The sequence below is a fragment of the Lynx rufus genome, unplaced genomic scaffold (genome assembly GCF_022079265.1).
Source record: "Lynx rufus isolate CCGP_SWC_20201006 ecotype Redwood Valley unplaced genomic scaffold, mLynRuf1.p SCAF_12, whole genome shotgun sequence".
Classification (NCBI taxonomy): Eukaryota; Metazoa; Chordata; class Mammalia; order Carnivora; family Felidae; genus Lynx; species Lynx rufus.
The window spans coordinates 5,297,142-5,312,329 of record NW_025814826.1 but is presented as its reverse complement, the minus strand read 5'-3'; the positions used below and the strand labels follow the sequence as shown (position 1 = coordinate 5,312,329).

At 37.9% G+C, this 15,188-nt stretch overlaps 1 protein-coding gene across 2 annotated transcripts in view; it reads right to left on the bottom strand.

The window, feature by feature from the left end:
- SNTG1 (syntrophin gamma 1) overlaps nucleotides 1–15,188 on the bottom strand; it is a 333,569-nt gene that overhangs the window by 255,961 nt on the left and 62,420 nt on the right. For both annotated transcript variants that reach the window (XM_047073716.1, XM_047073717.1), the window contains exons 4-6: nucleotides 7,293–7,350; nucleotides 6,445–6,488; nucleotides 6,310–6,351 (exon numbers count right to left, since the gene is read on the bottom strand). In XM_047073716.1, coding sequence (XP_046929672.1) covers nucleotides 6,310–6,351; nucleotides 6,445–6,488; nucleotides 7,293–7,350 — 144 coding nt within the window. The remainder of the gene's footprint in view (nucleotides 1–6,309; nucleotides 6,352–6,444; nucleotides 6,489–7,292; nucleotides 7,351–15,188) is intronic.

Genomic DNA, 15,188 nt, shown 5'->3' with positions numbered 1-15,188 from the left:
ACCTCTATCAGATTCTCTTAGTTACTGTAGACTCTAACAAGCATTACTGTTTCTCCGGGACACAGAGGCTGTTTCTATCAGATCCCACTTCCTTCCTCATGTAATGGTAGCCAGTGTTCTGGGAGACATTTCTTACAGGCAGCAAGGCATCGTTCCTTGTACCCTGTTATTTTAAAGGCATTTTCTCCAAAACATTTTTCTTCAGGTTTGTTTTCCCCTAAGGAGTTATCTCCCAGGGGCACAGACAGTATTAACAGGACTTATGGGTGTCCAAAAGGAAACAACAACAACAACAACAAGGAATCTGAGTAATTATGATAGCTCTCGGTATCACTTCTTGATTTCCACCATTTTTGTATACGCCTGATGTATACATAGGTGTTGCTTTCGGCATATCTCCACTCACTCACGAAAGAGTGCCTGCAAAGGTGCTTTTTGTCCTTTTTATTCAACTTTAATGGACTTTACTTTTTAAAATGCTTTCAGGCTTGCGGTAAAACTGTGCAGAAAGTTCCTTGCCCATCTTCTCTCACACAGAGAGAATCTCCTCTATTATTGAGATCTTGCACCAGCGGATCAATTTGTTACAAGCGATAAGCACAGACTGATACATTATTATCAACTAGGGCCCATAGTTAGATTCACCACGGTTTACTATTTGTGTGGCACAGTTCTCCAGGTTTACCGAAGCGTGTGTCCAATAAAATAATTGAACACTTTGGCTGAAAAAGATATTAAGACTGCTCTGTTTCAAACTCTCCACCTTGCCGACCACAAAAACGAGGGCAAGAGACTTTGAACTTTAGGAACATCACGTAGCTGAAAAGTGCCTGAGACACAATTTTTAGCTTAGATCTTGAAGCTTTTATTCTCCTATGCTTTTTTTCTCCTTGCCTTTCACTTTAATCACCTTGAAAACAAAATAAGTCAGTTATGCGAAAAGTGTATAATCTATATGTGACATATATGTCCCCTCATCATTCTAACCTGGGGAGCAGGAGTGACTGAGAAGTCTTTGTTGGAGGTGAGGAGTGGATATGGACACATGCATTGATACGTCCCAATTACTTTGTCCCCTAGTACAACATGGTCGCCTGTCCTTGCTGCTGTGTATTCTCCGTGTCCATTGCTCTAGATAAAAATTGGCTGGGGCTCCACTACGTGATTGGTTTACCAGGCTTGCCTTTGTTTCATTATTACGGGAGTTGCAAAATCGGGTCTTTAAGCTATGTCAGACAGCAAATAAGGATTTGATGAGAATCAGTAGCCAGGAGTGAAAAGCATACATTTAATTAAAGTGTGGCCCGTGCTATCTATATTCATACCTAATGAGGGACAGGCCTGTGGGCTTAGGAGAGAAGGAAGGCCTAAAAGTATTAATAAAAAGCTAAGTATGCAGATAAGGCAAGTTCTAGATACTTTATTCCCGAAATCAGCGATAGCATAAACAATATTTTGCATATTTTTGTCTTTGCATTTAAAGTTTCCAAAACTAGTGGGAAATACTAAAAGTGTAATTATTTCATGTATGGCTTTCCTGGGTAGTAGTTAACTTAAAGAAAAAAACTGCTATAGTTAGAATTCTTAAGGAAAGTATTAATCTGTTAGATCTCAATACCTATTTCCAAACTGAGAACAAATTAAGAATTATTAGCGGTTAGGTAAAACATGATTTGCAACTCTGTGACATTTTAATCTTTTGCCAAGATGCAAAATGATGTGTGTTCCCAAATCACATCCTAAATATGTTCCTTGGTAACTCATAAAACCTACTAAACGGTTCCAATGTATAAATTAATGCCTTATTTTCAGATGATAAGATATAGCCTTTGTAAAGTTATTTTCTGATTATTCTAAGCTAAAAAAAGAACATATTCTTTTTATTCTAATGGAAATTTTGAACTAATTTAAGCATATCATAATAATTAAAATGCTATTAAACAACAGTTTACATTAGTTTTATCAAAATTTGTTTTTATGGCATGAATATCAGATTCCAACTGATCGAGATACTCATTCTGCTCTTATAAGATGCATATGGTTTTTTGGACTTTGTTTTAAAATTAAAAATTCAGGACAAATTAGTTATTTGCATTTCTAATTATCTAATATTTGGTATCAGCAAAACCACAAAACCAAAAGGCAAATGAACCTCTTTTTTAGAACCCATAAATCTCAAACATGAAACCAGAAATATTTTAGAAGGAAACGTCTGGAATTATCTATCCATCAATTCTGCTTCGCCTAGTGATGAGCTTTGCTGTTTTGAAAGTCTTATTAGATGAAATTTCAATTACACTAATAGATTCTCATTTCCAACTATCTTGATTATAAACTCAAGATGCATTTTTTTCTGCTATAGATAGATCTTATTTCCTTTTATTTCTCGTGAGCATAAACAGATCCCACTGTTACATTTTGAAGACCACAGATAAATCAACATGTCCTTTCCTGCTAATTTTTTGTACACTCTCTCAGTTTTTACACTCTACAGAAATGATGTTCACATAGCAATAAAGCTAGAGACAAAGTTATTTATATATTATTTCTTGTCACACAAAGGACTCCACCTCAGTGTATTTCATATAGATGATACTCAGAGTTTGATATGTGATCAGTTTACCTGTTAATCAATGTCAGATAGATAGATAGATAGATGACAATCAACTTAAGGTGTCTAGGGTTCAGTGATAAGGTAAAAAGAAATAGAGTTAATCTTAATATCAACAGTGGCAATACATATGGGTTTCCTTGAAAAAAGAACTGGGGGTGGGGCGCCTGGGTGGCTCAGTCGGTTGAGCGTCCAACTTCAGGTCAGGTCATGATCTCTGGTTCCTGAGTTTGAGCCCCATATCGGGCTCTGTGCAGACAGCTCAGAGCCTGGAGCCTGCTTCACATTCCGTGTCTCCCTCTCTCTCTCCCCTTCCCTGCTCGCTCTCTCTCTCTCTCTCTCTCAAAATAAATAAACATTAAAAAAAGAAAAGAAAAAAAAAGAATTGGTACATTAGGAACTTTCGATGTCTTGGGAGCATAACTCATGGACTACATAACACATTCACATCAAAGATATATAAATAGGCACCTGTTCTGCTGAACAAGGAGCCCTAATTTTCAAACAGCTCTTCCCCTGCAGGCACGGGTGCCCACTTCACTTCCTGACTGCGTGTGGCAGAAGGAGCTTGGGATGCAGACCCCAGCATGCATCAGTACCCTCTTCATATGGGAGCTTCTCAGGGCCCAGGATGAATCTCAGCAAGACACTGCCCAACGCGGACACAGCAGTAACCACTGGGGGGCGAACGGGGAAAAAAGGGCAGCAATATTATTTGATGGCATCACATAATACATAATTTTTCTTACTTGCCAGATCTGTGCTAAGAGTTTCATACACATTATTCCCATTCGATCTTTATAAAAGGAGTTGTTAGCTTTCTTCTAAGATGAGTAACAGAACAGGTAAGTCCATTTGCCTGAAATTACAGTGGAAGGATTTGCATACGATTGTTTGTGAGTATGAAAGCCATCTATTCTGGACCCTGCCACCTTGCCACCATGTCACAGGCCAAGGAACATTTGGCACTTGTGCTAAATCTTTCTTCACGTGGAAACTTCGGAAGGGTCTCTTCTTCCACAAACTTCTCGCAAGACGAATGCCTTGCATGGTGTGGGGGCAGCTGAGAAGTGAATTATTGTATGCCCAGACTAGCGACATGAGACACAGATAGACAAATGCTTTGGTGATCTGATTCTAGGCATTTGGCTAACGAACTCCTTGTAAGTCCTTCTGGGTGCCCGCAGTGGACACCGTGGGATTCTCCTTCCGCACAGATCAAGACACACGGAGTCAACACGACTCCAGCACAGAAATTACATCTGTATTGTCGAAGCCAATGAGGGACCAGACACAAAATTTCTAGCCATGTCAATGAGTGATGCAGACGAATGGAAGGAAAGTTCTGTGCACCTACACCATATTGCCACACCTACTCAGTCTGTTTCTGAGTTTGGAACTCTGTGTGAATCACCGACTTGGAATCAGGAAAGTGGCATCAGCGTGCTATTTTAAAACCATCTACGTCCTCTGAGCTCGGTGCGCCTTTTTCTGCCCATTTGAGTGCATTCTTAAACATTTAATTAGTATCTCAGCTCCGCGGAGGTATAAGTCAGTGTATTTGCTTAGGTAATTAGCAATGAAGACAAAAGCATCTAATCACTGTTGGAAAGTGAAAGATTGGAACTTAAGAATATTAGTGCCTGTTTTTCAAAGCTGATAAGGTTAAGCCTCTCAAGAACGGAAGTGTATTGCGAAGAGCCACATATAATTTGCAATATAATCCTACCTTCCTTTTCTTTGAAACACAATGAACAGCGTTAGGAAGTGGCATTATTAGCACATTCTAATCTTTCACGCAGCACTCATCGGCTTAATCAAAGCTGCAGGACAGCTTGTCTAAGGATGCCGCCTGCCTTGGAAGGGCAAATTGCCAACACGGCCCCGCCTAACAGCATGTGGTTTGAAAACAGAATGCACTGTTTCCGGCTCCCTGTGTCGTGAGTTTAAAATCAGTTTGTATTTTCGCGCAAAGACTGAAGTTAACATATTATTTGCTTACGTGGCCGTATGTAACACTGGCATGTGAACGTGCAGAACGGAGTGCTCTCGGGTGTGCTCTCATTTGCCTAAAACCTGTCCTGAAACCCTGCTTTTTCTGTACGTATTTGTACTAAAGTCGAGACTGGAAATATCTTAAAGGACATTCACCACAGAGGGGCAATAGAGTGGCCCGGGTAAGATTTCGGAGAAGACAAAAAGGGATGACGATGACAAACCCTGCTTAGCTATCCCAAGTACGCACAATGGAGAACCCCCCACCCCCACCCCCACCCCCACCCCTGCCTTCGCTGCTCTTGGAACCGTGGCTTCTCACCAAGAACAGCAAAGGTTGCCTCCTTGAGGTCTGAAACACACAAACGTATCAGAATAGTTTTCTCCAAATAGTTTTAACAGAGGAGTAATGCATTCAAACACAACCCTTGAGCATAAACGTTTAAACATAATTTCTCCTCCTTCCCTTGTGAGATGCTAAAGAAATTCATTGAAGGCTCTAGGAATGCTATTTAGTCAGGTGCGACAAATATTTCCCAAGTGCCTACCACTGTCCTCTTCCTTTATGTCTCCTCACCATCCCAACAGAAGCCCTTCAACCTTCCAGCTTCTCCCAAAGGGTGGGTACAAGCCACCTAGGGTGGAACCATTTGGGCCAGGTGTTAAAATCCGCCCACCTAAACTGAATGAGAGTATCTGAGGCCTGGGCTTCAGATCTGCATATTTACCAACATCCAAAAAAATACATACGTTAAGTAACTAACCACAAAACACAACAACACACACACACACACACACACACACACACACACACGTCTGTATGAGCTCTTCCAATGGACTCTGCTACTGTGTAAGATTTTACAGACATAAATTCTATTGTTTATAAGCTTTCTTAAAAATGTTTATTTAGGGGCGCCTGGGTGGCGCAGTCGGTTAAGCGTCCGACTTCAGCCAGGTCACGATCTCGCGGTCCGTGAGTTCGAGCCCCGCGTCAGGCTCTGGGCTGATGGCTCGGAGCCTGGAGCCTGTTTCCGATTCTGTGTCTCCCTCTCTCTCTGCCCCTCCCCCGTTCATGCTCTGTCTCTCTCTGTCCCAAAAATAAATAAAAAACGTTGAAAAAAAATTAAAAAAAAATGTTTATTTATTTATTTTGAGAAAGAGAGACAGAGGGAGAGTGTGAGAAGGGGAGGGACAGAGAGAGAATCTCAAGCAGGCTCCATGCTGTGAACACAGAGTCCAATGCGGAGCTTGATCTCACAAATCGTGAGATCATGACTTGAGCTGAAATCAAGATTTGGGCACTTAACAAACTGAGCCACCCAGGGTCCCCTGTTTTTAAACTTTTAAATATTTGTAAAGAATTAGAGATGCATTTCACCTAGAGATATATTCAGTGGACACTGACTGGTAGGGATTAATAGAAAACCCAGAAAAACATAACAAGCAACCCTCAAAGTATTTCTTTGAAGTACATTTCATCCTGGGTAGTACTCACAATTCTGTTTCTACTATGAAACACACACACACACACACACACACACACACACACACCCCAATTAAGAGATCATTTGAAAAATCTGATAGCATACTGGACCAATGTCATATCTACCTAATGAATAAGTTGAACAGTATTTAGCAATGCAATGAATCCTCATTGGCACATGGGAAAATCATCGTATTAAGAAAAAGTAAAGAAAACTCACCACTTCTTCATGTCTGCATTTTCTCACGTTAATTCCATTTATCTGCAAAGAAAAGAAAACTGTGGTTTCACGTGGCCTATTGTGAATTGAATTTATATTTTGGTTGCACATAGAAAATTAGGGTAAAATGTATACCTGCAGAATTGCATCCCCGATAAAGAGCAGACCCGAAAGTTCCGCTGTGAAGAGAGAAAAGCAATGATTATGCATCGACTATTTTCTTCATACATATGAAAGAGTTTTATACTTAAATCAAAGCAACATTGATACAAGGGGGAAAAATAAATGTTTCACATAGACAGCATCTTAAATGATCCACAATAGAAATGCAAAAACAATCTTATGATTCCGCCCAGATATTGAAACACCTATTTCTGTTTAATCTTATCATTTCAGATCTTACAGTTGCCGAAAACTGGTCACTCTTCTGGATGGATGATGAGATTTTCTCATGTACTTATCGTATTAAGGTATCTATGAAAAAGCTTGAATCTAGACATTCAGTCCTTCGGCTATGGGATCAGCTCTGGGTTTTTTAAACATTAGATTGTCTTACTGATTTCAGTTGCTTTATATCTTTGGTGTGTTTTTGAGTGAAACTTCATGATAGACTGAGTAAAACTACATATGAGAACAGAAAACAATATGTATGTCAGGAACTGCTTATATTTGACAGGACTTGTTATCATTAAGTTTGTGGATATGTTTGTTTGCTAAATGAAACAATTGAAAAGCTATGTGGTCCCTGATTTATAGAGTCCCACTCTCTCTTCTCTTTCCCCTTTGCTTTTCTGTGAAAGAAGTGCGCCCCAAAAGTAATAAAGGGAGAACCTCAGGAATCAGACTCAGCCACTTACTGCCTGGTCATGGGGAACGTGGAGCTGGTCAATCATATCCTAATCTATAGTATTTAATCCGACTTATTCTACAGTAAGGATGGCTTACAAAGGAATGGTTACTATATAATTCTCTTAACACTTTACCTCTTTGCTCCTTGGAGATTTTTGAAATGACAACTGGAATATTGTGTTCTGCTCCCCCCTGAAAAGAGAAAATCATATATTGCGCTTTTTAATTGCAAAAAATAAACATGCAGGTTTTAGTTAGAAAACTATACATGCAATGAATAGTCTGTGAATGGACACCAGATAGAATATAAACAAACTTGTGGAGTTTCTCTACTCAGCACATAGTGCTCCCAAAAAACGTAATCTACCTGTTTAGAATTTCACGGTGATATCCAGTAACTAATAACAGTTGACTTTGAAAGCTTTTGTTTTCCATATAAAGATTGGAAGTGCTTAAATGGGCATTCTCTTCAATGTGTATCATGCTGTCCATTGTAGAAATTCTTATTTAGCATTCGAATACCAAATAATCATGTATTTACATTAACTGGCTAAGTTGTTCTAGGCTGCTGACCAAGCACAGGTCCCCTTGGATGCTAAGTAACTAAAGAGACCTTTACCTGCACAAAGTGATACAGAAAGTGAGACTGCATATCCATGATGGGAAAGGGATCACCTACATTTCTTTAATTAATAGTATATTCCTCTTAGTGTGAAAGTATGTATGAAACAATTAACAAAATACAATAAACTGGCAAGAACATTGTAGTAATTCTTCATCTAGTTGACCAAATGATATATGAAAAAAGAAAAAAAAATATGTAAGTTAAACTTATATGGAAGGAAATAAAATAAATCCCTGAAATGAGCACATAAAACTTCTGTTTTGGTATGACAGAGTTGAGAAGGTTGAAATCAATAGTTGAAAAATCAAATGAAGGCATTAAAGAATAAAATGTCATGCATAAAAGAAATATAGCACTTTTAATATAGGATAGTTGCAAAGACAATCTAAAATTCCACTGGGTTTCTCTACCTTCAGAACAAGTAAACTTCTTAAATATTTTTTTTATTTAAGGACAAAAGTTATTTCAGAACAGATGTTTTTCCATGAATGTCAATTTTTAACTCTGAATTGTCAATATACTTAAATATAAGATGGGCAATTATTGTTGAGAAAAGTAATGACATTCAGCTTTTTTCTTGGAAAGTAGTCCCTTTTCCTTCTAGAATATCAAAGACATGTGATAAATAAAATACTGAAACCGTCTTACTCAGACTGAAATTCAAACCCAGTGCTAACTCTCTTTTCTCACTATTTCTCACCAACCAAATATTCAGCTCCCACCTTCACTAGCTCTGTAAAGTCTCTGACCTAAGCTACATAGCTCCTAATTTTCCTTTGCCTTTTGGTCAGTATGCCCATAATAAGCACTAATTGTGTCTAACGTGACCTCTCATCTGATCGAAGGATAGTGATTTGTGACTGATAGTGTAGTTGAATGAACGCTTATTTAACACACAATAAACACTGAATACAAGGTAGCTATTATCCTAATTAGTCTATCAATTAAGATTTATGAATAAAATTACATGGCATTAGAGTGGTAAATAAGCTTAGCACTAATCCATTCTAAGACCCTCAGCATTTACTATTTAGGGTTCCCAGTTCCCAATCCCCTATTTTTAATTCTATTCTTTCTTTCCCATTATAATTATCAGCTTCCAACCTACTATTATCTTTATTCATTTCTTATATTTATTTGCTTTCTTTCTCCTTCCCCCATCCGTAACTAGAATGTAAGTCCCAAGAGGGCATTGAATTTTTTGGTAATTTGTTTCACACATTGACGTAAACTCAATGCGTGGAGTAACGTCTTTCTTTTTTATCTTTGAAATGTTTGTTGATGAATGAGTGAATGAATAAATGAAGTCAAAAGCTTTTCCAGGACTAAGATAGCTCCATTCTTCAAAGCACATTGCAGAATGATTTTAAGTAGAAGCCAAGAATGTACAATGAATCGAATGACCATAGTCATAGTTGGTGTCTAGAGACACTTGGAAATTGGAAGGAATTTTAAGAACACATCTCCATTTCTAAGAAGAAAAAACTGGTTAACTGAGATGAACCATCCACCAATGAAGTTTCAGGTGGTAGAAAAAGAAGAAACAAACTCATCCAGACACTGTATGGTTCAGATATTTGGGGGCAGAGAGTGACATTGTTTATGTCACTCTTCTCTGTGTGGCTATCATCAGAGTGTTTTTCCTTCAGCTGTTTTGCTTGTCATAGTTTTTTCTCCTTGCACTATTGAATCCAAAGATTTTCTTAGTGCCAAAGATTTTTCATACCAGTTACCATGGTAGGCCAGTGGGAAACCTCTCGCTGGGGTCTGCCTTGAGAAAAGACAGTTGGAATGGCAATTTCTGAGAGCGAACTCAGTAACCCCACTCGTCTCTCAACACCTGGAGACTTATAGCTATTTTTAAATGACAGGATATAACTAACACCTATTTTGTCAACATTTTTTTTCTTTTATGTGTAAAATCTGTCCTGGAATTTGAATGATTTGAGTCCAAAGGTGGGTTTTTCGTTTTTGGGTCTTTTTAAATCAGACATTAAGAGCTCAGAAAGGATTCTTGATCTAATTGCAGAAAATTACTTTATTAATTAGTTAAAGAGCAAATTTTTAGACAAAACTCGGGAGATAAAATTGGAACTTAAAATTACAGTACCTTAATTTATTGGATGAAATGTGAGAGCAGTCCAGCTCTATTAAAGTTAATTAGATTTAGTTCTGGACCTAAATGGGGAAATGTAAGGTTGTCCAGTCAAGGACCAAATAACGCAACTCGTCCTATTTAAAATAGGTGATAGACTTCCCATTACACTTAGAATAAAACCCCCAACCCTCAGCGGTCCCCTGTCTTGTGGTCTCAGCCTGCGTCTGCCTCTTCATCCTGGACCTTTATCCTTTATCACTCTGAGCACCAAAGGACATCAATATATACTATCCCCGCTGCTGGACACTTTTTTCTTTCACTCTTAACCTGGTCAACTCCTACTCAGATTCAAAATTTCAGCTTAAGGACCCCATTTATCAACGTCTGCTTACATGAAGTAATTCGCTTCTGTAACACTGGATCTAGGCTATGATTTACATTTATTTACATCAAAATTGGATCAATGTCTACTTTCCTACTAGACTGTAAAGGTCCTGAGCTCCAGGCAGAGCTTCCTTTACTGGCTTCTCCCCAACCTACCCTTCGGATGGCTTGGGTGCATGGTTTGTGGTCAGGTTTAGAGAATAAATGAATTCATTGAACTCTGTTGTTCCAGTGTAAAATCAAGACGAGGGAAAGTGAGGCAACATTCTACAGTGCATCCCAGAAAATATTAAAACGTACACCATTCAATGTATAATTAAGCTTATGGCTAACTTTATAGGAACCAGGATATAAAGTCCCATCTAAAACATTTTTAGTAGTATTCTATATAAAGCATTTGCCAATATAACTGTGAAATTCCACCAAATAAAACCCAGAATGTTTTCAGAGCTTGGGGAATCTTGCCAAACAAATATTTTCAGTTCAGCATTTTCATTATTCCAATCAATCAATCAATCAATGAATCATATTCTGGGATCTGGGGTGAAAAAAGAAACATAGACCCCACCATTATATATTTACTTACAGCAATAAAAATATTTGTAAACAGATAATAACAACACAGTAATTAAGGTTAAGAGCCCAATGAAGAAGTACGGGAAAAGCACCTAAAGGATTATAATGAAAGAATATTGGAAAATATCCTTATCTGTTCGATTGCCATGCTTCTCTGCTAGTATCACCTAGTTTGATCTCAGCACGGATTAATGATCCTTCCCACATACTATATGACTGCCTTCATATGAAAGTCCAAAATAGACACTGAAAGTACATTAGTGGTTGCATAAAGCTGAGTTAGGGCGATAGGTGGAGAAGGGGATGATAACTCAAGGATATGAGGGGGATGAAGTGCTCCAAAATTGACTATAGTGATGGTTGCACACATCTGTGAATATAATGAAAGCCACTAACTTATAAATGTGGTTACATTGCATGGTATGTAAATTACACCTCAATAAGCTATTTAATTAAAAAATGCTCTTTAAAATGATAGTCGGTCAGTGCTTTTAACTGATGCTTGAGACTAATCCATTATCTTCAACTTAAGCCTTATTACATGCCTGGTATCCTCCTATTTCTATGGTGGAAAGGTATATACCCATGTTGTCCCCGGTGGAAACAGAAGAATCAGACTCAAGTGAAAAGAAAAAGGAACACAATGAGGAGAAATGCAACCATATGCAAACTAACATCAACAGTTGATATTTAAAGACTTTGCCCTGAAATCACTAATACATTGAAAGAAAGAAATTTATTACACCTAGTTTGAAAACATAGTTTTATTGGTAAACTTGATAAAAGTAATACCAAGCCCTTGATATTAAATTCTTTGCTTGATCCTGGACTCATTGATCTGTTTATTTTAGTTTTGAATAAACCGTAACATAAATCATTTAGAAAGGAAACATTATTTGTGTTCCCAGGTAGAGAGTTTAGAAATAAAATTATTTCTAAATAATTTTCTATATCTATCTATATCTATATAATATATATAACTATATATTATATATGTATTTATCATATATTTTATATAATATATGTGATATATATTCTATAATTACATGTTATATATTATATATATATTTTTTCTATATATTCCAGTTTCTATACCTATAGAGCATAGTTATTAAGAGCCTTCTCTTATTATTATTAGTAATAATAAAATGTTATCTGCTTTAGGTGAAGTTTAGGCCTAGCCCTGCCCTGTACGACAATGGATAAATTACTTAACCTCTTAGTACGTAAGCCCATTGTCTATAGAGGGATAGCGATAGTTACCTACTTTGCTGGATATTAAGGCCAAATGAAACCAAATATAAAGTATTTAGCTCAGCATCTGGGATTTATAGAGCAGTCGGTAAATATTTGCAATTATTATTTATAAGTGATAAAATTTTAATAATAATTATTTCATTCTTGATTGTGCAAAGTTAAGGCTTCCACATAAAAAATCACCTTTTATTGCAAACATTTCCTTAACGGACACAGATGGCAGAGTCGTGTCTGTTGAAAAATACTCCAGAAAACCTTTTCTAGTAATAATATGCAAAACACCCATCTCTAAAAAGTGATTTGTTAAATGACAATGACCAGAGGCATGATTTAATAATATGCAAATGTATGATGTTGTATTTGCAAAGATATGGAAGACAAATAAAAGGGACTTACTTTAAGGGGAGTATCCATAGAGTGATTCTCAAAGGAATGAGGCAAAAATACAAGAATATTGGGTCCTCTGATGCGAAACTTTGGTGATTATTGGGAATGTAGGTGTGGAGACCATGGAGTCATTTTTGGAAATGGAGAGTCCAGACAAAGGGGTGAGCGTGTGAAAGAAAGATTCTACCCGAAGGCCAAAAGGCAAGCAAGGTGGGAGGGAAAGGGGGCAGAAGCTGAAGAGTGGGGAACAAGGGACAGAAAAGTCCATAGGAATTCAGGAACTCGGGAAAACCAGACAAGGGCCCAGATCAGAATGTCCTGAAGGACCAGGGAGAGGATATACCAGCCAGCCTAATAAATCTGAGAGCTTTAAGGTGTGAAAATCAAAAACAAATGGACACCAGCCTTGAAAATTCCAAGCAGACAAAACCAGTTTAAGTCATATAAATAAAGCTTAATTTAGCTTATTTTGCAAGGCTAACTTGACCCGAGTCATGTTTTGTTCATGCCTCCTGAAATCATAAGCAAAACTTGACTTGTTTCCCAAGTTTGACACGGAGGAACCACTAAGCAATTCCCTATCATTTAGGAAAATTGTAATGCAGCCTTAAGACCAATCGCCGTGAAAAACAGTCACTGCCTTCCCACTATACAAGCTGCTATATAATAATATACCCCTGAGCCTCATTCTGTGTTTTGGTTTGAGGGCTCCTGCTCTGTGAACTGTCTTCTTGGTGGGTGCATGATGAACTTTTATTAATTACGACTCGAAGGATTCATTGCTTTTACTTCTGTGATTTCTGAACTTTTTACAAAAGGAAGCAGTTTCAGTCTGGCACCGGAGAAGGACAAATGATTATAAGTGGAAAGTTTAGTGATCCTTTAATTCAGTTTTCGGAGAATGATCTTTTGGAAATTTAAAAATGTAAATAAGAAGAGCTTGACATTTTATTGAGTGACAAACCAAAACAAAAACGAATACAAGGGAAAAAACACGCAATGACTTCTGAGGGACGTTTTAATCAAGGAAGACTGTCAACAACGGTAAGAGACAGGAAGAATCATAAAGAATTGTCAGGAAAGATCCAAAGTTACAGCAGTTGCCAGAAGTGTTCTCAAAAGCAACACAAGGGTCAAAATAGCTCGAACGAGCAACGCTTTCCGGAAGACAGCCCGGGGAGTGAGCACAGTGCATAAAACCCCAGCATTGGTCCATGATTTAAGTTTCTGATCAGAAAGCATGGCCATCATTTCTTTCTATCTTGAGATCCTGGAGTCGGAGCTTGTGGGTGAAATGCCATTTAAAGACAACAGAGAGCTGGGCCACGTACAAAGGTGTGTGTGTTGTGCCTCCAACTTTCATCTTATTGTAGCCTGGCTCAGTTACACACGCGCTCCTACTAGATCTAACTGTAGTGCAAGAAAAACTGTAACACGGGACAGCAAACGCAGAAACAAGCGGAGATCCGGGGATAAGCATGTTGGGGGGGGAGGGGGGTTAAAAAGAACCCCTTTTATTTTTAGGAGCTGGAAACAAATCGATTAGCTAAACCAGAGGATGGGAACGTGGAGCAAGACAGCCTTGTGTGTGGACGCTCCACCTGTCAGGACACCTGCTTCACCACGTGCTGCATTAGCACAAGACTGTCCCCTGCCCAAAGGTCCTTGGTTCAGTGTTGTGAGGTTTTTTTCCCCTTGTTTAGAATTAACATGGATATATAGGTAATTTTGGTCTCAACCTTTCCGTGGTAAAACACTCTTGTTTTGAAAAGATGGGATTTTAAGAATTTAAAAAATAAATTTGTCTCTGGAGATAAATCTGATTTCTATATTAAAACGTAATGTGACTGATGCCAAAGCTCTTTTTGGATGACTGTGTTCCACACTGAGGGTCTAGCATCTTCAGATATGATTTAAGATGGTAACTATGACTTTTCAAAGGAGAGTCCCGGATCTTGTAAGAAAGTCCTAATAATGCAAACTAAAATCTTAAGGTAAAAATAAAATAAAATAAAATAAAATAAAATAAAATAAAATAAAATAAAATAAAATAAAATAAAATAAAATAAAAAATATAAAATAAAACAATAGGGGATAAGACAACATTTGAAAAGAAAATGGATTAAAATTTACTTACATTGTAGTTTTAAAAATTTAGATCTTCTACAATCTTTCATTATTATTTACAATTTTCTCTTATTCCTTAGGATTATAGGAAGTTTTGACATGGAAACTCTCCTTAATGTGCACTACATCTTATTGGCTTCAAGGGAGGATATCGAATCAAAGACCTGGAATCAAACTGTACAGACATGTGGCTACCTCATCTCCAAGCCACCTGGGACTAAGCCACACATTTTTGTCCCAGAAGTTTCAACGTTGCCTCAAGAATATGGTAGAGAAAATAAAAGGAGGTAAAGGCTGACTTTTTTTCCTCACCCTAATAGGGAAGTCTCTGCCCGGAGAGAGTGTTGGGAGCAAGACATTATTGTACATGGACAGGTGACATCAAAGCTTAATGGACATTGGTTGCCTCCGTCATGTTACACTGCCCACAGTCTATAGCCCCTGGGGCACGTTCAAAGCATTAGAATAGATGCCTCTCTGTGACGTTGTCCACCATCTGTGGTAGCACCGGCCGCCATGTGGGAAAACTGAGGGGTTGCCGCCATGTACAAGGCTGACAGTTGCAAGAAAAACCCA